The 25,012-nt window shown below is 41.7% G+C and overlaps 3 protein-coding genes across 8 annotated transcripts in view; 2 read left to right on the top strand and 1 right to left on the bottom strand.

Moving 5' to 3' along the window:
- The first annotated feature begins 405 nt into the window (after positions 1 to 405).
- On the top strand, positions 406 to 6,549 carry smpdl3a (sphingomyelin phosphodiesterase acid like 3A). The gene is made up of 8 exons (XM_077510558.1): positions 406 to 999; positions 1,786 to 1,999; positions 2,212 to 2,356; positions 2,448 to 2,544; positions 3,424 to 3,587; positions 3,690 to 3,870; positions 4,346 to 4,470; positions 5,186 to 6,549. The coding sequence occupies exons 1-8, from the start codon at positions 903 to 905 to the stop codon at positions 5,525 to 5,527; spliced, it is 1,365 nt and encodes a 454-aa protein (XP_077366684.1). The 5' UTR covers positions 406 to 902; the 3' UTR covers positions 5,528 to 6,549.
- Positions 6,550 to 10,330: 3,781 nt separating this feature from the next.
- clvs2 (clavesin 2) overlaps positions 10,331 to 25,012 on the top strand; it is a 27,226-nt gene continuing 12,544 nt past the window's right edge. For 3 of the 6 annotated variants that reach the window (XM_077510515.1, XM_077510513.1, XM_077510514.1), the window contains exons 1-7: positions 11,293 to 11,557; positions 12,046 to 12,507; positions 12,620 to 12,794; positions 17,861 to 17,971; positions 18,055 to 18,305; positions 18,371 to 19,976; positions 24,441 to 24,587. In XM_077510515.1, the coding sequence (XP_077366641.1) occupies positions 11,400 to 11,557; positions 12,046 to 12,507; positions 12,620 to 12,794; positions 17,861 to 17,971; positions 18,055 to 18,305; positions 18,371 to 18,464 (1,251 nt within the window). In that variant the 5' untranslated portion in view covers positions 11,293 to 11,399 and the 3' untranslated portion in view covers positions 18,465 to 19,976; positions 24,441 to 24,587. The other 3 variants (XM_077510518.1, XM_077510517.1, XM_077510516.1) reach the window with 3 other exon arrangements.
- LOC144010912 (uncharacterized) overlaps positions 24,194 to 25,012 on the bottom strand; it is a 15,429-nt gene continuing 14,610 nt past the window's right edge. Inside the window, exons 28-29 of the mRNA XM_077511437.1 lie at positions 24,902 to 24,940; positions 24,194 to 24,617 (exon numbers count right to left, since the gene is read on the bottom strand). Of these exons, the coding sequence (XP_077367563.1) occupies positions 24,460 to 24,617; positions 24,902 to 24,940 (197 nt within the window). The 3' untranslated portion in view covers positions 24,194 to 24,459. The remainder of the gene's footprint in view (positions 24,618 to 24,901; positions 24,941 to 25,012) is intronic.

The raw sequence follows: 25,012 nt of genomic DNA, 5'->3' as shown, positions 1-25,012 counted from the left end.
TTTATAATATATTTAGGTTTTCAGCTGTTTTTTTTTTAATAAGTTCCACTTGGTAAAATATATATAGCCTATATATATATATATATTTTATTTATTTATTTTTTTTAGTAAAATTAGCTCATTTTTACCCGTCATTTAGTTATTCATTTAAGGGTTTCATTTAAAAAATAAAGAAGAAGAAAAGGTCAACGTAGGCGTTTAAAAGTACCTAAACAAGCAGGTTGAACAACATAGTTCGGCGCTAGCTAGCAAATGAAAATCACGTCAATCAAATGACGCTCCGCCCCGTCCTTGACGTACCGAGTCACGTGACACGACACTGACCATTACCCACTTCCGTTTTTTAACTCGTCAACAAGCAAGTAAATACTTGACCGTCATATTAGTTACACATAAAAGCATTTAACTCATTCACTGCCTTTGACAAGTATACTTGTCAATTGTATTTTTTAGAGCGGTGCTAAATGGGGGCGAATCTGAGCATGCTCCACTGTAAATATCAAACTTGGAAACAACTTTACTGATGCCCAACCACCGGTAGATGACATCATTGCCCCATTTTATAGGAAATAAACACAGTTTCAGAGTCCATGGGAGAAATGGCTGTATTTTGGCAAACCTACATTTTTCTGCTGTCAATTATAAAAGAACGGGACGGGACAAAAAGTAGGGAGTCTATTCTGTTATTTGGTAGATTCGGTTTATATATAATTATTGAATGGAATATCACGTGAGTATTGGAAATGTAAAAAATTTCTATAATGACTGGCAGTGAATGAGTTAAACACCGAGTCACGTGACACGACACTGACCATTACCCACTTCCGTTGTTTTTTAAACTCGTCAACAAACAAGTAAATACTTGACAGTCATATTTAGTTACACTGTCGCTTTTTGAAGTCATGAAGGCACAACTGTACTGCTTTCTGCTCCTACTGTGTGCCGCCGAACGACTGAAGGCGGCTCCCCGGGGAAGAGGAGCCGATTTGGGGAACTCAGGTGAGTCGCGAGAGACCTGCCGAAGGAGAAGTTTCCGCCGCAAACTTGTACACAAACATGAACGGCTGACAACGTAAACACGGTGAGCGGCTGGACGCCACAACAAAAGCTTAGTTAAAAAAAAAATCAACCACGACGAATTGTTCCACGGACGTCTAGCAGTCGAAAAAAGTTTGAAATATTTTTGTGCTACAGATGGCTGTTTTGTGAATCGGAAGCAAGTTTTGAATTGAGCGATTTTTGAGTGGAATTCCTGTTATTTGTGTAGTTGTCAGCTAACTGGTGAGCTCGTGCGCAATATATATTGTTAAGTTCCTCTTTGTTTGTTTGTTCCACGAATGTGTACTTACCACGCATTAACCAAATCAAAATGTTGAAAATTAGCTTGAGAACTAATTCTATTTTATACTCTTGAACACCCAACTGTCTGAGAAGTGTAAAATTGTGCCTCTTTCCTCACGTTGTGTCATAATTGTCACTTATAGATTGAAAGTCTGGATGTTTAGTCATAATAAAAAGTGGGAAAAATAAATACATAGTAGGTCTTAATATCATTAGCTGCAATGTTTCGTAATGTAATGTGCATGCAGATGAATATTTGACATGGACTTAGTCACATTATTGTTTTTTATTGCATTGCTCATGGCTCGAATACCTTTGAAAAGTGTTGTTTGCTTTTGTTAAGTATTTAGGCTAATTTGGCTTATGCGTGAGCAAAGACTTTGAAGTCATTTTTTGTCACCTTTAAGTGCAGTTTTTGGTTTTGAACTATCATTCCTATACCAGGAAGGTTCTGGCACATCACCGACCTTCATTTGGACCCCACCTACCACCTGGCGCCGGACCCCACCAAGGTGTGTTTCTCCTCCAAAGGGCAGCCGGCCACCGGTGCCGGCCCGTTTGGCGACTTCCTGTGCGACTCGCCTTACAGCCTGATCCAGTCGGCCTTGACACACATGAGGGGACTCGTGCAACCGAATGACTTCATTATTTGGACCGGGTATTGTAAACTCCCTCTTGTTTTTTTTTGTGACAATTTTGACTGCAGAAGTTTTCAGGCCTCAAACAGGAAGTTGGAAGCAGAAAGTTGATGAGTAAGGTCAATTCTGACTTTCGGTCGAAAGCACACTGGTGTTTTCGTCATTGCATAACTTGACAAATCAGGTTGTATGATTCTTTGCTTATTTTTCAAGATTCTAATAATATATACAGAGACAGTCCACCTCACGTTCCGGCAAGCGAGCTGTCCACGTCGACGGTGATCGAGGTTTTGAGCAACTTGACGCAAAGCATCCGACAACACTTCCCAAACGTCAGCGTCTTCCCAGCCGTGGGGAACCACGACTACTGGCCGCAGGTGGCCGACGGGGCACATTCTTTATTCCAAAAGTCGAGTTTGAAATATCAAGGGGCTCGCTAGCGAAATGGATGCGTCTTGTTGTTGTCAGGATCAGATGCCGACGTCCACGAACGACATCTACAAGGCCGCCGCCCACCTGTGGAAGCCCTGGCTGCAAGACGACGCGTTGGAAACGCTCTCACAAGGTGGCATTTTTTTCCCCACATTGACGTGTTTTATCAGACTCAAGTCAGTCCAAAATGAGTATCTGAAGGTTTATTTAACTCATTGACTGGCAGCCATTTTGACTGAAGCAAGCCCCTTCGCTCACGGCTACTTGACTGGAATTTGACTGATTTTGCAAGGCCCACAGAATATTTTCTTCTATTGCTATAAAACCAAGAAACCTACCAAAAGAAAGATTAGGGTCTCTTCTTTCATCAGGAAAAAAAGTATATTTGTATCCGTTTCCATTTTGCAGCAATTAGAATGAGAAAATAGCTAAGTTTCATCGATATTCACATCCCTGGTGAAAACACTGGCAAAAAGAGCTTGTTGCAACATAATCCTGGCTGATCTCTTATACTCTGCTGCCACCTACTGGCCGTTTTTTTGTAATAACTACCATTGCTTTAAGCTACCTCTTCATGTCAGAAGCTTCACTTATTTAGCCCATTATAGCAATAAAAAGTTCATATTTTGTCTATAATTAATTTGATACTTTCATTATTTTTCACGTACAATTAGTACCTTTAAAAACACATTTTGCAACTTGCCGTCGACTGGAAATGACATCACAAGGGCTCAGGTAACCAATCACAGCTCGCCTGTTTTCTAGGTTTGGTCATGTGACATTCACAAGCTGAGCTGTGATTGGTTACCTGAGCCCTTGTGATGTCGTTTTCAGTCGACGGCAAGTTGCAAAATGTGTTTTTAAAGGTACTAATTGTACATGAAAAATAATGAAAATATCACATTTATTATAGGCAAAATATTAATGTTTGACTGTTAATTATTTATAGTAATAATTATTATAATAATTATTATATATTATAATAATTGTAATAATTAATGTTTGTCCGCAGGGGGCTTCTACAGCCAGCTGGTTCGTGCGGGCCTACGAGTGGTCAGCGTCAACAGCATCCTCTACTACGGCCCCGACCGAGCCACTGCCCACATGAGCGACCCGGCGGGACAATACGAGTGGCTGGAGGACACGCTGAAAAAGGCGGACAGCGACGCGGAGAAGGTCACGCGCCGCCCGTTAACGAGTCGTTATTAGCGAGCGCGTCCCCAAATTTTGTGAGTCGGGACCCGGCCGGCGATTGACGCGACTGATGCGCCGCCGCAGGTGTTTCTCATCTCTCACGTTCCGCTGGGGTTCCTGCCCTTCGCCCGCAACGTGACGGCCATCCGGAGCGAGCACAACGACAGGCTGGTGGACATCTGTCGGCGTTACAGCCACGTGATCGCCGGACAATTCTACGGACACACGCACAAGGACAGCGTCATGGTGCTCCTCGACCACCAAGGTGACGGCATGAATCAATCGTACATGACAAATAATGACGTTACCGCATTAGTTATTGACAAAATCTGAACTTGTTTATGTATACAATATTTTGTTTGCCTTGAAAGATGAGTGAAAATGCTCGAAAAAGGCTCTCACTGTCGGGCTTGTTTTTTGGATAATGTTTGGCAGTTAAAGAGTTAATGAAGTGGCCAGAAATCAAAGGAAAAAGCAGGGGAGCCGTGGTTGAGCCTTGTGGCATCCCAGACTATATTTCTGCCTATAGAAATGAATCAAAATGAGATCATTATATCAATAAATTCTATTTAAATTTTGAACATTTAGATACAAATATAATGTTTATATAAATAAATGTCAAATGATTTGTTTCCTTGGTCAGATCAAATATATATCGGAAATGATAAAAAAATAAATGACGGATGATGCGTATATCACATAATGATGCATGTTTTTATTTTTTATTGATTTTTTTGCAGATGAACCTGTGAATTCTCTCTTTGTATCTCCGGCGGTGACGCCCATTAGGGACTTTTTGGAGCCGTACTCCAACAACCCGGCGGTGCGACTGTATTTCTACCACAAGCAAGACTTTGGCATTTTGGTAAGAAACACCGCATCATAGGGATGTGCAATTAATTTCAATTATTACACACCACAATTACAAAAATCGGCACAATCGTAAAAAAGTTTATTAATACTAATTTGAGTTATTTCAATTTGCACCTTTTTAAATTTTAAAATAACTCATTTAATTAATTTTGTTTTGTCCAAAAGGAACTTGCATAATTATAGTGTTCAAAGAATTTTATTTGTCGTAATATTTTTTATTATTTATTTATTTATTTTTTACGTTTAAACATTTTCTTTTGTACTGACAAAGAAATGATTGTCCTACTGCACAAACAAGCTTCAAGGTTATATATATATATATATATATATTATTATAAATATAAACAAAACATAAAATGTTTCTTTTTTTTTTTTGGTCCTATTTTTATTTATTTATTTTTTTAAATATGTAAACATTTTCTTCTTTTGTACCAAAAAATTAAATGACCTTCCTAGTGCACTGTATATAAATAAATAAATACATAAATAAATAATGTCAAATTGGTTTGGTCCAAAAGGAACTTACATAATTATAGTGTTTTTTTTTTTTTGAATGCTTAATCATTTTCTTGTTTTGTACCGAATAAAAAACTAATAGTTTGAATAATCGTGATTATTATTTTTCCCGTAATGGAGCAGCCCTACCGCATCATATTATTATCAACGTTTATTGAGAAATTGTGAACACTGATCCCGTTTTAATGAAGGACATGTGGCAATACTTCCTGAACCTGACGGAGGCCAACCTGAAGCAGCGAGCCGACTGGAAGCTGGAGTACGCCATGGCGGACGCGTACGGCCTGCCCGACCTGCGGCCGGACAGTCTGTTCCGGCTGGCCCTGAGCTTGTGGCTGCTGCCCGAGGCCAGCGCCTTCGACGCCTACTTTGCGCGCTACACGGTGGGCTACGATAACCGGCCGCGCTGCCGGGGCCGCTGTAAGGTCCTGCAGTTGTGCTCCATGTCCTTCCTGGACCAGAACTCGTACGCCGCCTGCGTGACGGCGCCGCGGCAGCGCCGTCGGCACTATCTGGCGAGGAGCCGTCTTTGACGGTTTGTTCAAGCGCCTCAAAGACGTTATTACTTGGCGACGTCAAATTTGGCAGCCATTTTCATTTGAGGAGCCATTTTAGACTCACTTTGGCCTTTCCTTCACGATTTTGTCAAATTGCTACCAAATTTAAAATGCGCACGCTAGCGGATGATGCTAGCGAGATGCTAGCTGATGAGAAACGGGTGCGAGAGCTCGTCGATTATTGCTAATCAACATAAATCACGATTGCTGAAGCATAGAGTTGCACAATGGATGTGAATGTGTAAAAATGGATGAGTGACTTTTTATTTCCAAATAATCTCAAGACTGTTGTGGAGGAAGAAGGGATTAGGAGAGTTGTAGAATCTCCTCATTTTGTTTTCTTAATTCTCAAAATATCACATTGCCGCCAATTGTTGACTTAATTTCTATTTTTGCTGTCAAAAATGGCAAGAAGAAATGTTTCATTTTGTTTGTAACTAAATGTTAAAATGAGATAAAAATCTTTGACGTTGATAATGCTTTAAGGCTCAATTTGTTGGCATGTCTTTTAGTAATGCCATGGCACCGATGCTAATGCTAACGACAAAATCAGACAATCGGCATGCTATGATTTTTTTTTTGTGGCCATACTATGACATCTTATACATTTTTTTCCCTTTTTTTTGTGCTAAAAGTCTGAACAAGATACAAGTTGTCAATGCTATTTGGCTAATGCTAACAGCTCAATTTGTCGGCATGTCTTCTAGCAATGCCATGGCACCGATGCTAATGCTAACAACAAAATCAGTCAATCGGCATCCTATGATTTTTTTTTTCATTTTTTAATTTGTTTATTTTTTTTGAAGGGGGGGGCGCCACTAGGACATCTTGTACATTTTTTTTCTTTTTTGGATAAAAGTCTGAATAAGAAACAAGTTGTCAGTGCTATTTGGCTAATGCTAACTCTGTTGATTCAGTGTGTCGTCATGCTAATCATGACGTCATTTCCTGTTAATGGTTTTGCATTAAATTCAATTTGTCAAATGTTTGTACTAAAAGTTTCAATTAATTACAAACTTTTTTTTTTTTTATATATATTTTCAACTCTACTAGGCTAATGCTCACTAAAGCATTTGCATGCTAGCACGTTAGCGGGAAGTGAATATAATGTGACCGTTTGTTAAAATGTTAAAAGCGGGTGGAAAAAAAAGAGCAGCTCCCGACCTCATTTGACTCCCCCCACGTTATCCCCCTTTTGCCCCCTGCCAACTTCTCCTTCTTTGAATGTTCTCAGCCCCATTCCAGCGCTATTGTGCGCCCCCCGTTCCTCTACCTCCCCCCGCCCTCAACGCCGACAGTCCCCCGTTTTCAAGCATCCGCTCGCTTTCATGTTGCAACGTCCAAAAAAGAGCCACAAGAAAGTCCAGAAAGTGTCAGAAGAAGAAAAAAGGAGTTAAGATGAATGATGAATGGTGAGAAACTCGCCTCTTTTTAGTACAACCCCCCCCCCTCCTCATCCTTCAATCCCTTCGCTGGCTTGGTCGGGGCGTAACCGTGGTAACAGCATACTGGCGGGTGAGCCCGGCCTGTTGTCGGGGGCGGCTGTCGCCACGGTAACGTCAGCGAAGCGCTGTTGTGTGCAAACAAAGCTTGTCTCGCTTCTCGCTTTCTGCGACCACTTTTTTTTTGGGGGGGGGAAGTTCTACAGAGTCCGTTTCAAACCGTAAAATAATCCGTAACATCATTCATATGACGACTTGATGTGAAACGTTTAATAACAATCTTTTCTTGGTTTACCGGACTTGGCCGAACCTCGTCCTTCTGGCGCGAGGATAATCCCTTTTTGTTTAGTCTCCTGCTCTTAGCGAGATTAGCGATTTAATGTTGTTAGCGCGCTTAATTTTTCAGACTTGTCATTTAGCTAGCCGCGCGCTAAAGCTAATCCCTCTGGTTATGCCGCGACAGCGACCAAAAATGTTTGAACGTTTACTCTTAGACATTTTTCATTCATTCTCTAAATTTATTCTTACAATAATTTGTGTGTTTAAAACAATAATTCACTTACAACTACAAATGGACATGTTAAGTCATTGACTGGCAGCCATTTTCACTGAAGCAATTTGGACTGATTTTGCAAGGCCCACAGAATATTGTGTTCTCTTGCTATAAAAACATAACACCTACTAAAAAAAAACAAATAGTCTTATCTTTAATCAGGAAAAAAAAAAGTATATTTGTATCCGTTTCCGTTTTGCAGCAATTAGCATAAGAATTCACATTCCTGATGAAAATGCTTGACAAAAAAGGACTTGTTGCAACATGGCTCTGGCTGATCTCATTACTCTGCTGCCACCTGCTGGCCGTTTTTTTTGTAATAACTACAATTGCTTTAAGCCACCTCTTTATGTCAGAAGCTGCATCAAAGCCTTTTTTATGCTCTTGCATTAAAAAAAAAAAAGTGTAAACACGGTTTTGGGAGGGGCGGACAAAGTATTTAAAAACGTTTTGACATGTTTTTGAGATTTTTGAGTTTTTGAGACCGCCCCTCCGGTGAGTGAGCAGGAATCCTTCATCTGCTCATTTTGTTGATTGCAAAAGTCACCTTGGTGTCGCGTTGACTTCATATTTGATGCGTGCTTTGCCGTCCCGCTGACATATTTTCTATTGTCGGCCACGCACAAAGACGCTTTGTCAAAAAATGTCAAGTTTTTCACGCACGGGAGGAGGGAGGGAGGGAGGATAGTGGACATCATGCTCATAGAGCTCTTTTCATTTGGGACTCCCGTGAGATATTACCCTCCTGCCAAGTCTCACACACACCATAATGGAGGGTGGTTGCGGGTGGGGTGGGGGGGGTCTCTCTCTCTCTCTCTCTCTCACTCTCTCTTTTTTTTGTCTCATGCTTCATTTGTCGTTTGTCAACCGCCTTGAATGGACTCTTTTATCAACAATGCGTGTGTGTGTGCTTATGATTGAGTTTGGACCACTAACCCTCCAAGTCTGAATGGGCACGGCAAAGCCCCCCCCCCCCCCATATACAAACACTCGGCAAATCAGCTTGCGCGTTACTCCGCGGTCGCGCATCCTCGCCAACGTTTGTTTCGTGACGTGAACTCGCTCACCGGACACTTCATTAGGCACACGTTTTAACGAGCATACTGGAATTTTGTCCTTCGCTTTACGCCGCAACAACGAGGCGCTCTAAGCTGATTGACAATGAGGCACTCTTAAGGTGGTTTGATGCCGAGATGAGCACAAAAGAGTACAGATAGGTCGGAGGCTGTCATTGAACTTGAGTGTTGCGCTCGTTTGAAGTGGGACGGCCAGCTTGCCCCCCTCGGCGAGGGGTCAAAGGTGAAGCTTCCCTATTAATCCCTCTTCTTCAATCACTCCATCCATCTTCTCTGCCGCAATCTTTCCATCATGACCCGCCCATTGCCTGTCTGCAGGTCACTGGGTTTACCCCACATAAAGGAGGGAGGGGTGAGGGGGTAGTTTTGGGGGGTGTCGGGAAGCTTAAGTCTTTCCTTTGATAGTTCTATCTTTTGTATTCACTTTTCATCAAATAACATTTTGTCACATTTAGTTTGAAGCAGCGTTTTCATATGGTGTGAATTTTTACAATTAGTTGCACGATCATTGTTAATTATTTAAATATTCGTTCTTTTTGCCATTTTTGCTCACTCAGTTGCAGTTAAATCTGAAAAATGTTGATTTTTTTTTCTTGATATTTTTTCTTTCTTTCTTTCTTTCTTGTCCCTGTTGAACCATTAAAATAAATAAATAAAAAAACGGAAGCTTTCCATGCACGCTCGAATGGCAAACACGTTCCATTCCAGAGCAATGGCGACACCTACAGGTCTCTTTTCATAAAACGCTTCTTCATAACGTTGACACGAAACACTAAAAAAAAAAAAAAAAAAACTCACCAAATAAACTTTCTCCAAAGTTGTTTGCTATTTTATTACTATTATGTTATGGCCAAGAGTCAATTTTATCTTGCATAAGATTTGTTTGTTTTGTTTTTTACCTCGAGCTTTTATTTTGTATTTTCGGATTTGCATATTAGCTGTTGTTAGCTATTTAGTTCCACACCGATTTCACATTTAATGTCTATACTGTATATAACTTTTAAAAATCTTGTCGGCTGGTCTCTTCCTTGTAAGGTACGTCGGGAACAAAAATGTACACAAAAAAAGTTCTCCATCTGTGTTGTGATATGTTGCTCTCCTTTATATTAAGTTTATTTTAGCACCACATCTCATGAATCATTTGTCTCGTGCCAGAAATCAAACAATACCCTGGGGGGGGAAAAGTTTTTTCGGTATCTGCGTAAACTGACCAGCAAGTGGCGCTATAGTCGTCTTTAAGCTTGTCATTCGGCGTGTCCGCCTCTTGATGGCGTCCTAAACAAATTTTACATCCTCGCATGTGTCAGGCGCTCCGAACCATTTATTTTATTTATTTATTTTGCAGTTCGTTTGATTGGCTCAATGAGTAGCCAATCACAGCCGCAGGTGCCCCCCACCCTTCACCACCTCCCATGGGACCCCCCCAAGATGTCACAGCTGAAATTTAAGCAGTGCGTTTGTCATCCATCTGTCATCAAAGCATCCTAAATGTTTCGGCTTTTGGGTGTGTGGTGTTGAAGTAAATTAATTGCATTTATTTATTTTTAAAAAATAGCCTAAACAAAAACCTGATGTTGACATTGTGCCTGCAGGCTACAAGTCTACCAGCATCCTCCTCCTCCTCATCTTCATTATTTGCTTCCTTTTGTCCTGCACGTGCTGCCTCTCCTCCTCCTCTTCCTCCTCCACCTCCCACCATCCTCATCCTCCTCCGCCCCCCCCCCACCGGCCCAGCTTGTTGTCACTCACTCTGGCTGCGAAACAGACGGCAGCAGCAGCAACAAACGACGCTCGCTAATCCTGCCCGGTGTCGCACCCCACCCAAAAGCCCACAACAGAACCGGATAGAAACCCGCCTACCGGACCCACCTGTGCAAAATGGATCGTACAACTTGGATGGTTTGAAGTGCAGCAGGAGGAGGAGGAAGGAAGGAAGGACGGAAGAGGCATCAGCAGCATGGAGGAGCTGAGGGTGTCGGTGATGTAGCTGCATTGGTAGCAGGTGCTGCAGCCTGGTGCCGCATTGCTTGCTCGGCCGTCCTCCGTGGGGGAGAAGGTGATGACGTCATCCGCCGCCTTCACGCGCGCATGCGACGCACTCGCGTACTGGTTGTGCTGGGAAATGTTTGGCATGTTCTTGAGTCAAAGAATGGATTTGAACGGATCTTCCTGTTGGGCTACAAAGCACTGAATGCTCTTGGATGGAAATGTGGAGATGTGCAAAAGTAGGTGGCAAATTTGTGGATTTTTAGTTGCATTTGGAGGCTTTCCTCCATGATTTGCTCACAAACGGACCTGTTTTGTGCTCAGCCGAACAAAGTAAAAGTATTTTGTACTTTGTCGCCATCTTGTGGCATCTTGGTCCTAAGGAACTGTTTAAGTGACTTGAGTAGTTTCATTTTTGTTACAAATAGTGCTTTGCTGCCATCTTGTGGCATCTTGGTCGCAAGAAACTGTGACGTGACTTAGTTTTGTTTTAGACAAAAGTAGTGTTTTGATGCCATCTTGTTGCAAACAGTGTTGACTGGAGGAGTTCTATTTCGTCCCTCCCGGCCGCCAGGTGGCGGTGCTGTAACCAGCACGGAATTCCCCTTGTCGCGACAGCGTCATCGAGTAAGAATGACAAAATATGCCTGTCAATGGTTCCAGCCGACGTAATCCCGTGTATATTGTTTCAATGGGACAGAAATAGTGCTTTGCCGCCATCTTGTGGCATCTTGGTAGCAAGAAACCGTGACGTGACTTAGTTTCATTTTAGACAAAAGTAGTGCGTTGAAATGACTTGGGAGTTTAATTTGGACGGAAATAGTGCTTTGCTGCCATCTTGTTGTAAACAAACAGTGTTGACTGGAGGAGTTTCATTGTGCTTTGCCGCCATCTTTGTGCCAAGAAGCTATTTTGAAGCAAGCCGAGGAACCGAATTTCAACAAAAGAGGTGCTTTGCCGCCACCATATGGCATCTTTTAGCCAAGCATCTAATTTGAAGTGAGTCAAGGAGTTTAATTTAGACAAAATAGTGCTTTGACACTAGCTTGTGTCGTCTTTGTGGCAAGGAACTATGTTGACGTGAGTTGAGGAGTTTCTTTAAGACAGAAATAGTGCTTTGCCGCCGTCTTGGTGCCAAGGACATTATGTTGAAGTGAGTCGAGGAATGTCATTTAGACAAGGTTAGTGATATTGACGCCATTTTTTGTGGCTTCTTCAAATAACTACTGGATGTGGGAGTGCTGGAGGAGTTTCTTTAAGACAAAAATAGTGCTTTTCTGCCATCTTGTGTCATTTTGGTGCTATGTTGACGCGAGTTGAGATTCTCTAAGACAAAAAAAGAAGTGCTTAGCTGCCATTTTTGAGATGTTAAAGTGACTTGAGGAGTTTAATTTGTTCTACAAATCTCTACAAAATCAACTTGCTATGCCTTTGCAGGCCTTGCAGAAGACGAAGACGAAGAAGAAGAAGAGTCTCTGTGAGGGAACATCGGAACCTGGCTCCCACCGAGATGACGCACCTGCAGGCCGGCCTGTCGGCGGCCACCCTGGAGAAGGCCAAAGCGGAGCTGAAGGAAAACCCGGAGACGCTCCACCAGGACATCCAGGAAGTGCGCGACATGATCATCACGCGGCCGGACATCGGCTTCCTGCGCACGGACGACGCCTTCATCCTCAGGTTCCTGCGGGCCAGGAAGTTCAACCACTTTGAGGCCTTCAGACTGCTGGCCCAGTACTTTGAGTACAGGCAGCAGAACCTGGACATGTTCAAGAACCTGAAGCCCACCGACCCCGGAATTAAGCAGGCGCTCAAGGACGGGTTCCCCGGCGTGCTGGCCAACCTGGACCGACACGGGAGGAAGATTCTGCTCCTCTTCGCTGCCAACTGGGACCAGAGCAGGTACACTTGGGGTACTATGTCCACTTTTTGGCGTTGTCAGTGGGCTGCCACAAAATGGCGTGCCAAATGTCCGTATGAAAATGTGGTGACCCGTTACTGTTGATGTTGCCAGGTACATGTTTGTGGACATCCTGAGGTCCATCCTGCTGTCTCTGGAGTCCATGATCGAGGACGCCGAGCTGCAGGTGAACGGTTTCATCCTGGTCATCGACTGGAGCAACTTCACCTTCAAGCAAGCCTCCAAGCTAACGCCCAGCATGCTCCGGCTCGCCATCGAGGGGCTGCAGGTGAGGTTACGCATTCGGGTTAGGTTCATAGAAGTTCATTTTACAGGTTAGCATGTTGCTACGGTGGTTACATGACCGGCGGTAGTTAGCATGTTAGCGCGTTGACGTAGTTGTCAAATGTACATGTTAGCATATCGTTGTGGGGGCGTCAACAGGACCAGTAGTAGTTAGCATGTTAGCGCGTTGATGTGGTAGTCAAATGTTCATATTAGCGTATTGTTATGATGGTGATAACTTGACCGCCAGCAGTTAGCATGTTTATGCGGTGATGATGGTAACATGGCTAACATGGTAACAGTAGTTAGCATGTTGATGTCTTAGTCAGATATACATGTTAACGTATTGTAGTGGTGGTGGTAACAGACCAGCAATAGTAATTAGCATGCTAGCGGATTGATGTGAGAGTCGAATGTACATGTTAGCGTATTGTTGTGGTGGTGGTGGTGGTGGTATTATGGCCAGCAGGAGTTAGCATGTTAGCACGTTGACATGGTAGTGAAATGCACATGTTGCTATAGTGGTTACATTACTGGCATTGAGTTAGCATGTAAGCGTGTTGATGTGGCTAGTCAAGTGTACATGTTAGCGTATTGTTGTGGTGGCTGCAACATAACCGTCATTTGTTAGCATGTTAGCATGTTGATTGTTAGCATAATGTTTGTTAGCGTATTGTTGCTATGGTGGTTAAATGACAGCCAGTTAGCAAGTTAGCGTGTTGATGTGGTAGTCAAATGTACATGTTAGCCTATTGTGGTGGCTGTAACATAACCGCCATTAGTTTAGCCATTATGTTAGCATGTTGATATGGTAGTCAGATGTACATGTTAGCGTATTGTTGCTATGGTGGCTAGACTGGCTTGGCATGTTAGCGTTTTTATATGGTAGATGTTAATGTTAGCATATTGTTCATTGTTCATGTTAGCATATTGTAAGTGACATATTAGTGTATTGTTGTAGTGGTTATCCCATGACCACCAGTAGCTAGCACGTTAGCGTGTTGATGAGGTATTAAAATATACATGTTAGAATATTGTTGGGGATGTGGTCACGTGAATAGCAAGAGTCCTCTTCTTCTTCTGGTCAATGTGACGTTTGCTGTGGCATATAAGTCATTTTCTTAGCGTTTAATTCAAGAGCATGTAGGCCACCTACCTGGGGATCACCAGTGCGGTCGTGTATTGCTGCTCCACGTTGACAGCAGCCGGATTGGTCTCTCCTGTTTGCCTTCCACGTAGTGGAAAAATGAGAAAACCTACGCAAGCACGTCGAGAACACTTCCGACCTCTGAACTGTGAGGCGAACGCGCTAACCACTCGTCACCGCCGCCAAAGAGGCTTCTTTATTTCCTTATTATACCATCATCTTTGCTTTGTGCGCCGACTCAGCCCACGCACTCGCCTGGTTTTGTTGAAATAATGATTATTATGAATAATCTAGCCTCCAGGGAGGTGCAGCAGGTGAACAGTGTGCAGGATTCAGCCCAATCCAGTCATAATCCCGCAGGATTACATCGTTGTTAAAGGATTTAAAAAAAAAAAAATGCCTAAAAGGGAGTGAAACCTCTATGGAATGTTCACTTTACAAAGTCAAGTGTTTGAAGCTAAAATAATTGATTTTCGTCTTTGTATTGTTTGAAAAGAAGAGAATGCTAAAGTGAGCTTGATAATGCTAGCATGCTAGCTGCTATACGTTGAGTTATACGTGTTAAACTGACAACCCTTGTCTTGTTAACTCGTGTTGCGCTTCCTTGGGGGAGTTTTGTCCATCACTGCAGCATCCCCCTCGCCTTTATTCATATTCAGCAACCAGAGAAGATGCTGACGTCTTTTTATGACAAATGACTTAACCCGTTCATTCGTTTCACCTGCATTTTAAAAGGGAGCCACTTGCCTGATGCAATGTGCTTTGTTGCGCCGCTCCGTCCGTCACACGTGTCCCACCCTCCCCGCCGTTTCCATGGCAACCGGCCCGACTGCCTGGCTGTCTGCTCCGGCCTCTCTCCTCCAGATGGGCTCGCCTTTGTTGCGCGCGTCTTATGTGTGTGATGTTTTATGCATCGCTCCACTGCTCTTTCATTTATGAGCTTTGCATAACCAGCTGCCGTGTTGCTAAGTGCTCAAGAGACGTGAGCAACAGCGAAATCGTCGTCGGTGGTTCGAAATGGCTCTAAAAAATAATGAAGAGGACAACAAAATGACATAGCAACGTATCAGGAAGTGGCAGTCACAACGTTATGTCGTTACACGGATGCGAGGAAAACACTGAAGACACGACAAGGGACTGATGAGACATGGGTGGGAAGACCACTGGGACAGACTGAAAAGTCACAGTGATACACAAGTGGGAAAGTTTGACAATAGGACAGACTGATGAGACCACCAACGAAGATTTGTTCGACATAATGGCCGTTTCTCAAGATGAAGAATGCCGAGTACGGTCTCGGGAACTCGCCAAGTACGGTCTTCCCGAGAACGTACGCGAGAACGTTCTTCCCAAGAACGCGAGTCTTGTTAACTCCTTACCGAGTCCGGCATATTGCGATACTGGCAGCACGAAACGCATCTTGGGATATTTTCCTAGCCAACGGGCCACAAGTATCACCAACCGATGCGTCCTTGGTTTTAAGCTAGCCGACAAGAAGGACGTCCGGTTATTTAGTGCCTTCTTGGCTTAGTCGTACTTTCAGTCGGGACAGTACTCGCGACTCGTTATCACAAGGACGTAAGAACGGGCACGACCGCCAACCGAGAGACGGCTAATGTGAATTGTGGACTGAGAGAGGGTGATAAACGGTTAGAAAGACTAACATGACACAATGAAAACACAAAGAGTTTGACAAAGTGATGAAACAGACTTGACGACCACCAAGTCAAACTGGTAAGAGACAATGAGACTGATGAGATTGGCGAGGTAGCTTCGATAGACTAATGAGACATACCTGTAGATGCCACACAGCCCTCAGACTAGGTGATAAGACACAGGTGACTAGTAGAACAGGATAGACCGATGAAACACAAGGTTGAAGACCAAGAAAGGTTGATGAGACACAAATAGACACAGGTCGGGTTAAAAGCAGGAGGGAATGACAAGAGTGCATGTTTAAAAGTAAGATGGCCGACTGTCACTTCTTATCCATCCAAAAGATGAACAAAAATGTCCTGCAGCCATAAACGAAAAAGTAGGAGTATGTTTTTTTTTTTGGAGGAGCTAAAGTGTAGCCTGCAGCGGAAAAAAAAGCTTTTCAGTTTGGTTTTTACCAAATAGCTTGAAAATGAAAGCCAGCCTGGAGTGACTCAAAAAAAGAAAACAGGTCAACAGTAAGTGTTTTCTTTACTGTGTGGCATTACAAGACTCTTTCGTCCACGGCAGTGGATACGTTTTGTTTACGTCTCTATGGCGGTAAGGAAATCTGCGTGAGAAAAGCTTCTGTCTTCATATTCAGTCACCTTGTGGAGACAATTTCCTGGATGTTGTCACCTTCGATTCCCGTCAAGCTTTTTGCGCTGACCTGCAGCAAACATCCGGAAATAGATTTTTTGAGCCAGTAGATTCAGAAAAGTCCACCTATGGCCTTTGGACGTTAAATCATCAAAATGATTGTTGACAGGGTTTGACTGGCTGCTATCACGTGGAAGTATCCAAGTAGGACATATTTTTCTGAATACGTATTTCCGTATCTTGTGATGAGCCAATTTTGCCATGGCAAAGAAAATTCTGTAATAATGTTGATACTTGGTATATTTATCTTATAAAGACACCTGGGAACTCTTGAGAAATCATTCAACATGGCCACTGACTTCTGGTCCACTCGAGTCAGCTTCTAGCAGAAGCTTCTGGAAAATAATTTTGTCAACAACCTAACAAGTTGTCCACATCCTGACTTGATGTTCTTTCGAACATCAGGTTCTTAAAATAGAGCTCAGATCATCTCCTCCTGACCTCCAGAGATTTACATCTCATAATCTAATCCAGCAACGCTGGAAGTTCATGCACAAGTCATTTCTTTCTTGAAAGCAATTTCGACCGTCCAACAAGTACGCCGACGTCATCTAATTAGCAGATGGCAGGATATGACCGTGTTTTCTTTGTGAAAGCCCGGCCTTCGCCGACCTCAATAAACGTTATTTATAGACTGTCTTGCCCGAATGTTGTGTATTCCTCTCCGTTGCTGGCTATAGTTCAAAATGAAAAGAAAAAAAAAAAAGGACATAGCGTCCTATTTTTTGCATCATGAAGACGAATAACAATGAGGCAGACGTTGAGACGGAGCCAGAGAGAAGCAAATTGAGAGCGCCAAAGAAAGAGAGAGAGGACTTGGGGGACACTTGTGTTCGGAGGAAGGACGCAGAGCAGGGACCGAAATAGATGACGATACTGAGAGTGAGATGTAAGCAGTGTGAGACAGAAATATACAAGATACTGTATGTACAGTGACTATACTACGGCCATCACTGCCAAATCCTTTTAGAATAGATTACCCGGTTAATATTCAATCAAATCATTGTGTAATTGGATGAATTTGGTCTGTTCGCAGGTAGCAAGCTATGCTAAGCTAATCTGAACTTTTATGCTTTGGAACAAAATAGACAAAAAGGGTACCTGGTCTCAAATCCTGGCCACAAACTGGACAACCCAAAATGCTGTAGACCGTCCGATTCCCAGACTATGAAGCTGACTGATTTAGTTTATTGTTTGACTGTACGGTATTATCAACTTTCCGCCAATAGAGGGCGCTAACAGACTGTGAAACTGTAATGAGTGTTATGAATACAGTTACAATGCAGTTGTATGTTTAGTAGAAATTTCTGCATGGATGCCGTAATATGGAACCGGCAAAGCTTTTGCCGAAAGGGCTAAAAAAAATAAATAAATAAATAAATAAAAAGATGGTAACTGGCTTCTGACTGACTACCATTGGGCAGATTGAAGCTTCAAGCTCGTGTTTGTTGTATCCATAAAACTTGACCACCGTTTTCATTGGATCCGACTCCAATGTTGACCCACACGCATTACTTCTTGCGTCGGCACAATACCGCAACATTAAGTCGTGCTTGTGTCGGCGACAGGACAGTTTTCCCGCCCGCTTTGGAGGAATCCATTTTGTGAACCAGCCGTGGTACATCCACGCCCTCTACACCGTCATCAGGCCCTTCCTCAAGGACAAGACCAGGAAGCGGGTGAGGGAAATCGTGTTGTCGAGTTTTGGTCAGTGGTCAAGGGAGCCTTCCTAAAACATTTTTGGCTGTTCTCATGAGCGTAGATCTTCATGCACGGCAACAACCTGACCAGCCTCCACCAACTGCTGCATCCGGAGATCCTACCGTCGGAACTGGGCGGGATGATGCCGCCGTACGACATGGGCACCTGGGCCAGGGCCCTGCTGGAGCACGCGTACGACGAGGACGCGGAACCTGACGCGGAACCTGACGGAGGACCAGATGCCTACGCGTTGTCTGTGCAGGACCTGCATAGAGACATCGACAAAGACCTCTCGCCCAGGTCCATGAAAAGGTGAGACAGACTGGCACAAAAAAAAATCTGTAATGCTAACACGTAGCATGTTGCTAACCCTGCAGGTCCCAGTCGGTGGTGGAACCCGGCGTCCTAAAGCGACCTGACAAGGTGAAATGCGATGAAGACAACATGCAGCCGTTGCTCTCGCTGGACTAAAAAACAACAACAAAGAAATCCACTTGGAACCTTCCGGAAATCCTCGGCAAGCGTCTCAGTGTGGGGTTCCTCGAAGAGGTTGACTCCGCTTCCGACTTCCTTGGTGGACTTCCCGTGTTTATTTTGTCAAGTGCCAAGTCCACATAAGTCCAACACGGACATCCGAGTGATTGTCTTCGAATGATTCCCGCGCTCAATCGGCGACGCAAGCGATGGGACAAACGGACATTTGAACGCGAGCTTTATGCCAGGGTGAGCAAGATGGACGTCGAGACAGACCAGCAAACCTCCCTTTACGGAAAAAAACAACAAATGACCAATGTTTTTTTGTTTTTGTTTATGATCTTCGCACGTAACATCATCCTCCATTTTGATTTCTGACGATAATAACCTCAAGCTTAGTGTCACAAGGCCCAAATGTGACCAGGAAGTCAAAGTGTTTATATCAACAATGATTCATTACTAAGTCATTAACAACAGAGACGAGACATTAGCGAGTGCAAGTATTAATAGTAATAATGATCCAACTGACAATGTATTTGTTTTCTGTTAGCATTAGTACTAAAGCTAGCTAGCCCAGTGATCCTAAAACATAGAACGAACGCACTCTTGTACAACATCATAAACATCGTAGTCATGAATTCTTTATAGTTTTAATCCAGTCTAAATTGCTAGCGTATGTAACGTGGCACATACTAGCTATACAATGCTAAGCTAGCTCAGCAAAGAAATCCACATCTAAAAGTGAAATGTTATGCATTATGTAGGCCTACTCCTCGAACATCATCAACATCTCATTCCTATTTTATTTTCAAGATTTAAAAACTATATTGCAGTGCATACTAGCTAGGTGAAGCTAAGATAGCTCAGCCAAAAAGCCCAAATGGCGTCCAAATGTAAAAGTTTGAAGAAACTGTTAGAATCTAATATGTCCCCCTCATACTCCACCCATCCAGTTTTTTATTAAATTTAGTTAATAACTGAAAATAAAGTTAACTGAAAACATTAATGCTTATCTGTTTAGGTCGGAAAATCTGTACACAGTAAAATCCCCTCCACCATGAATTTTCGTTTTTTTATTATTTTTTTTATGTTAAGAATTATTTTAATCGTTTGCCAGCATTTTTTTTGTGTTTGTTTTGAATTTTAATATCACGTCACGATCAAATACGCTATCTACTAATTTAGCCAATCAGAGCCTCGCTGCCGTTTGCTCAGCCGCTGATTGGCTGTTGTGTTGTCAGGAGACGCACCGCGCGCTTCTTGTCTGATCACTTCCGCATTTGGTGGAGTGAGAGCGGCGACGTGGGTTCGTGAGCTTACACTGCGGTTTCAAAACGGCGTTCATGGAGCCTATTGTGTGCTGAACAGTGAACTTTGTCGACGCTCAAGCTCCGTTCGAGACAGGTTTGTCAGTGTTTCCCAAAGGAGACGCCTTTATGGCGGATTTGAAACGGGAATGTAAGTGTAGTACGGTAGCTTCTTCATCATCGTCACCATCGTCTTGCAGGTGTGAGTACACATTTTTTTCTACATTATTTGTGCAATATTTTTATTTATTGATCTTGCTTTATCAGTTAGACTTGTTTAGATGTGTTTATCATTTTAAAAGTGAGTTTAAAGACCTTCCAACGTAAATACTATATAGTAATAACGTGGCTGAGCTGAACATCCGGGCATTTGTGATATTTCCGCAATACACGGTGAAAAAAACCGCCATATTGGATTGCTTTTGCCTGTGACCAGCGTACGAACCAAACCAGGGAGATTGTTATATTAGTTAAACATCATTTCATCACGTTTTGAAATAGAAATAATCCTCACAAATCAAATGACAACAAGCCAAAGTCCCATTGCTTTTCAATGAGTAGAGCGCGTCCTTCCACCGCCATTTTGACTTGTGACACAAACTCGAAATTGTCCATATTTCGGATTTCACATTGCGGTGGTGTTCTGTGATGGAGGGGGAATTATGTAAACTAAACCAACGCTCAAATGGTAGTTAATGTGCAACAGCGCGTGTAAACTAATTAATTAAGAAAAAAATTCTCAACTGTAAAATTCTAAACAAATACAGCTGTATAGTACAAACTCGTACATCATAAGCATTGTGTACTGTGTGGTTTTTAATCTGAAAAAAAAAAACACGGTTAAAATATTGCTGTACGATATACAATTTTAGATTAGTCTTTGTGCATACAAAATTCTCAATTCTGCCTAGCACCTGTTTAATTTTGCGAGTGTTTTTGTTAGTTGAGCAACGCTAACAGAAAAATTGTGTGTTGAAGCTATCTTAAAATAAAAAATAAAAAAAAATCTGGCAAAACATCTTAATTAGGAGTTCTATGTTTTACACGCTGGAATCGGTACATTTAGTTAAGCTAATATTAGCGTCAGCCGCTAACGTCATGGCTAGCTAGCCTACCAATTCAAATGAACTCATTCAGCACACCTTGGGAACTATTTTCACATTGCCAGAATGTTGATGTTTTTCAGTATTCCACATTTTTTTTTTTTTGTGACAACGTTGCCAATTCAATGTACGTACAGCGTTTTACAAATGCACCTCTGCCATTTCAATTCCGCTTTGCAAATTATTTTTTTATGTCACATTCAACACATTCTACAGAAATGTCATAGTTTAGTTTCATCTTTTTTTTTTTTTTCACCTGAAACGAATGAATATTAAATAATGTATGTAGAAAGACGCTTTTATCACAAATGGAAATACTTTAGCACCTCACAGTGACTTTTTATGTATTTATTTATGTGCAGTATTTGACACAAGTGTTTGTTTATTTTAAGAAATGTATCAACGATTATTTGAATAGTTCGGCCTTTCGAATGTTCTTTGCGATGTTGTCCATTGACAGTATTATTATTATTATTATTATTATTATTATTATTATTATTTTAAACATTTGCTGCAACAAACCAGCGACATAGGCAGCTATTTTTGTTCTTCCTTCATAAATGGGGTCGCTTTGTGGTTTTAGAACAAGAACAATTTTGGGGGCAAATCCAACTTAAATCTGTCATGATTTTATTTGACTTTTTACTTTTTGTCTTCCACAAGCACTGGAAAAAAAAACATAATTGTGATTGTTACTAGACACTATCAATTTATCAAAGCATATTTCACACTCTTGTACATGTATTTGACAGAGATAATAATGCTCACTTGTGATTGACATGTGTAAAAACAAAGATACATATTAGTGTCATCGTATATAGTGTATAATAGTGTAGATTTACAAGCACAACAACAATAATAATAATAATGCTAAAAGATATTGCTCCATGAAAAGCTCTCTGACAATGTCAATCAAAAGTTAGTGTTAATATTTTTGTATTGGATGTCACCTGACAGTCTACCTAATGAAGTGGCCGGCAGGGACCAACTGTCATAATGATATTTGTGTCATTATGAGCTATTGCAGTTGTTATTATTCACTGTGCGTCATATTTAATTTTGTATTGATGATGATGTAAAAGCTGCATGCGGCCATTGCGTGTGATTATTATTATTATTAATATTCTACACTGACATAATGTTTGTTTAGCTCAGCCAAAGTCAACAAACGTGTAATGTACTTATTTATTTATTTATGTTTTAAAAATCCTGAAGTGTTTGAGCTTTAAGGATTTCGAATGACGCACCGCCCGAACTGGTCGCCGGCCAATCGCAGGGCACATTTCGACAAAACGACCATTCGCATTCACAACCACAGACAAGTTCACGTCAGATCAAAGCAAATCGACGTTCAGTGAGGTCCTCCATTTTGCGGACATGTACAAATAAAGGTTGACACTTTGTCACATGCTGCCTCGATTTTCATTATTATAAGATGATTACTTTATTACATTTAATAATGAAGACATTTCAAGACTTTAACTTTGATTGCGCACCAAAACAGCAGCACCTAGCTAGGAATCTGACGCAATAGTGTTTGTTTCATGCCACAGCGAGTACGCCACTTTAGTCTTTTTTTTTTTATTTTTTTTATTGTAGTTGTATAACCGTAACAGTATTTATTGTAATTGTTCGAAAAAATCTAAGAACTACAAAACTGCTGACTTGTTTCATAATACAAAAACAGTACAGTACTTCATATAAGTGATAACTCAAAAAACTGACTCAGTTGTCACGAGTTAAGGTTTTATTAAAATGAATCAAAATTATCTTTTTTTTTTCTGTGAATAAGTGACAAAAACAACAGTGTTAGAGTTTATTTTGTAATATGAACACTCGATGGCTCTTTTTTTTTTTTTTTTTTTTTAACCTTATTAAAGTTGAACAACATTAAATTGTTAGGTGTACTGAATTATGATTCCTATTTAAGGAACACGAATTTGTGCAACAACCTGTTTCCTCTCAAAACTTGTATAAACTCTTGAAATAAAATAAAAACAAAAAGTATTCACATCTGAATTCACACGCCACAGGCTCCATCATCATCATCATCATCATCATTATTATTATTAATAATAATGATTAATATTACAGTATTTATCAAATGTGGAACCATGTTGACAAGACAGCCCTCAAATTCACACATTTTGTGAGCTAAAAACAACACGAAGCAGCACAACTACAAACCTGTTAGCTAACGGCTAGCTGAGTGATTAGCTCGCGATAGTTAGCTACATGCTTACTCAATAAAGGTGATTAATTCCATCCCAACTTGATTTCCATTTATTTAGCTGATGCTAATGCTAAACTCTAATCAAAATATAATAAAAACCCTTTCGGTACATTTACCAAACTCTCTCCTTGCTGATAAAGTAGAGTCCGATGATAAAAGATGCTAACATGCTAACATGCTAATTGATACATTTTTTGAATTGTTAAGTCTTTTTGTCATCAAGTCCGCGCACGTTAAGACTCAGAAAGTTGAGGCTAGTTCAGCTCTGAACTACATGACTTGGACCTTGCGCAACCGTAGCAACAGTCGTAGCAACATATGCTAACGTATGCTAACAGAATGAGGTCACTGAATTTATTTATTTTTTTTTAACCCTTGAACTTATTTCAGGGTGGAGTCTGGTGCAAAGACTCGCTCGCTTGCTTTCTTTCGTCATCAAGTAAGACATCGATAGCAAACATGTGCGACGCTCAAATTCTAGCTTTGTGAGCCAACATGGCCGCACGCGCCGCTTTGACGTACAGTCGAAGAAACGAGGTCACCGATCGCCCCGACTGATAAACACGATCGGTCTCCAGAGTTGGTCGCGCTAACACACACTTCCTGTCTCTGAACGCAGGATGCTAATCATAATAATGCTAATATTTCGCTTGAACCTCAAACAAATGAAAATTAGCTGTACATGTAACATCCGTGGGCTTTGAATATTAGAGCATAACCACGCGTTGTCAAGTATTTAAGGTAGCATTAGCATTGTTAGCATGTGTTCAAGAGGCGGCGGGCGCAGGTGTGGAAAGAGGCGGGGCTCCTGCGGTTTGACCCAATAAAGTTTAGATGCATACTAATGAGCTTTAAAAAAACTCTTAAATAAAGAGTGAACTACAATGATATACAACATTTTGTATTAGGGGCAAACAGTGCACTGCCCCATCAGATCCAGCAGATGGTGCTGCAGTTAGTTAATATTTAATAATAAATTCTAAATTTCCAATATTTTTGTTTCTGCCAGCCCTCCATGTTCTTTATTTAGTTTGTGGGATATTAGTCATCTTCTCCATGTTGCCGAGGAAATGTCACAAACCCTTCTTTTTTTTTTTTTTGTCATTCATATCGAATTCTGCCTAGCAACAAGTGAAGAAAAGTGATTAATTTCCATCTGCCGGCTAGGTAGATTTCACTTATACTGTATTTACGTTTGTTTATGTTGGTCTGAATGAGAGACCCCCAGGAGCTCAGCCTTGTAGGTTAGAAAAAATACTCAATAAATAAAAATATTTCAGTCCTTGTTGCTCTGAATGGAAACAAGTCCCATTGTACGATGTTTTGGTAGGGTGCGATGGAAGCTTGCCCTACTGCCCCGACGTTCTGGCCGCCTTGTGTTGCTCCAGTAGGGACTTGAGGGCGGGTGGCATGGCGGTGGCGATGGGTGGCACGGCTGGGCTGAACGGTCGCAAGGGATACTGCGCATTTTTGCCGGGTACGTAAACACACTGGAAGAATCTTTGACCTGAAAAAAAAAAACACACACATTGGAACTGTTTACTTTGAAAATAAAAACGTGTGAAATTTGAATGTGCACTATGGGCTTACAGTGCCCTCTAGTGGCGAGGAGGGTAAACTGTATATTGAATGTACAGTGTTTGCTTATTAATGCCACAAGATGGTGACAAACCACTTTTTTTTTTTTTTTTTTTTTCTAAATTACCGGTAACTCCTTTTTTGTTCCCCAAAAAGCCAAATATCTCTATATGGATATCTCTATATGGTTCTCTATATGGAACATGTACTCACCTGATTTCTTCTTTTCTTCACTTTCATCTTGGGGCTTTTCTACAAGAGGAACACACAATTCAACGGGCTGAGCGACTATGCTACATGCCAACAAGAAGTCAAACATGAAGC

This window comes from Festucalex cinctus, chromosome 21 (genome assembly GCF_051991245.1).
Source record: "Festucalex cinctus isolate MCC-2025b chromosome 21, RoL_Fcin_1.0, whole genome shotgun sequence".
Classification (NCBI taxonomy): Eukaryota; Metazoa; Chordata; class Actinopteri; order Syngnathiformes; family Syngnathidae; genus Festucalex; species Festucalex cinctus.
The sequence above is the reverse complement of the archived record's forward strand: the minus strand, read 5'-3'. Positions and strand labels throughout refer to the sequence as shown.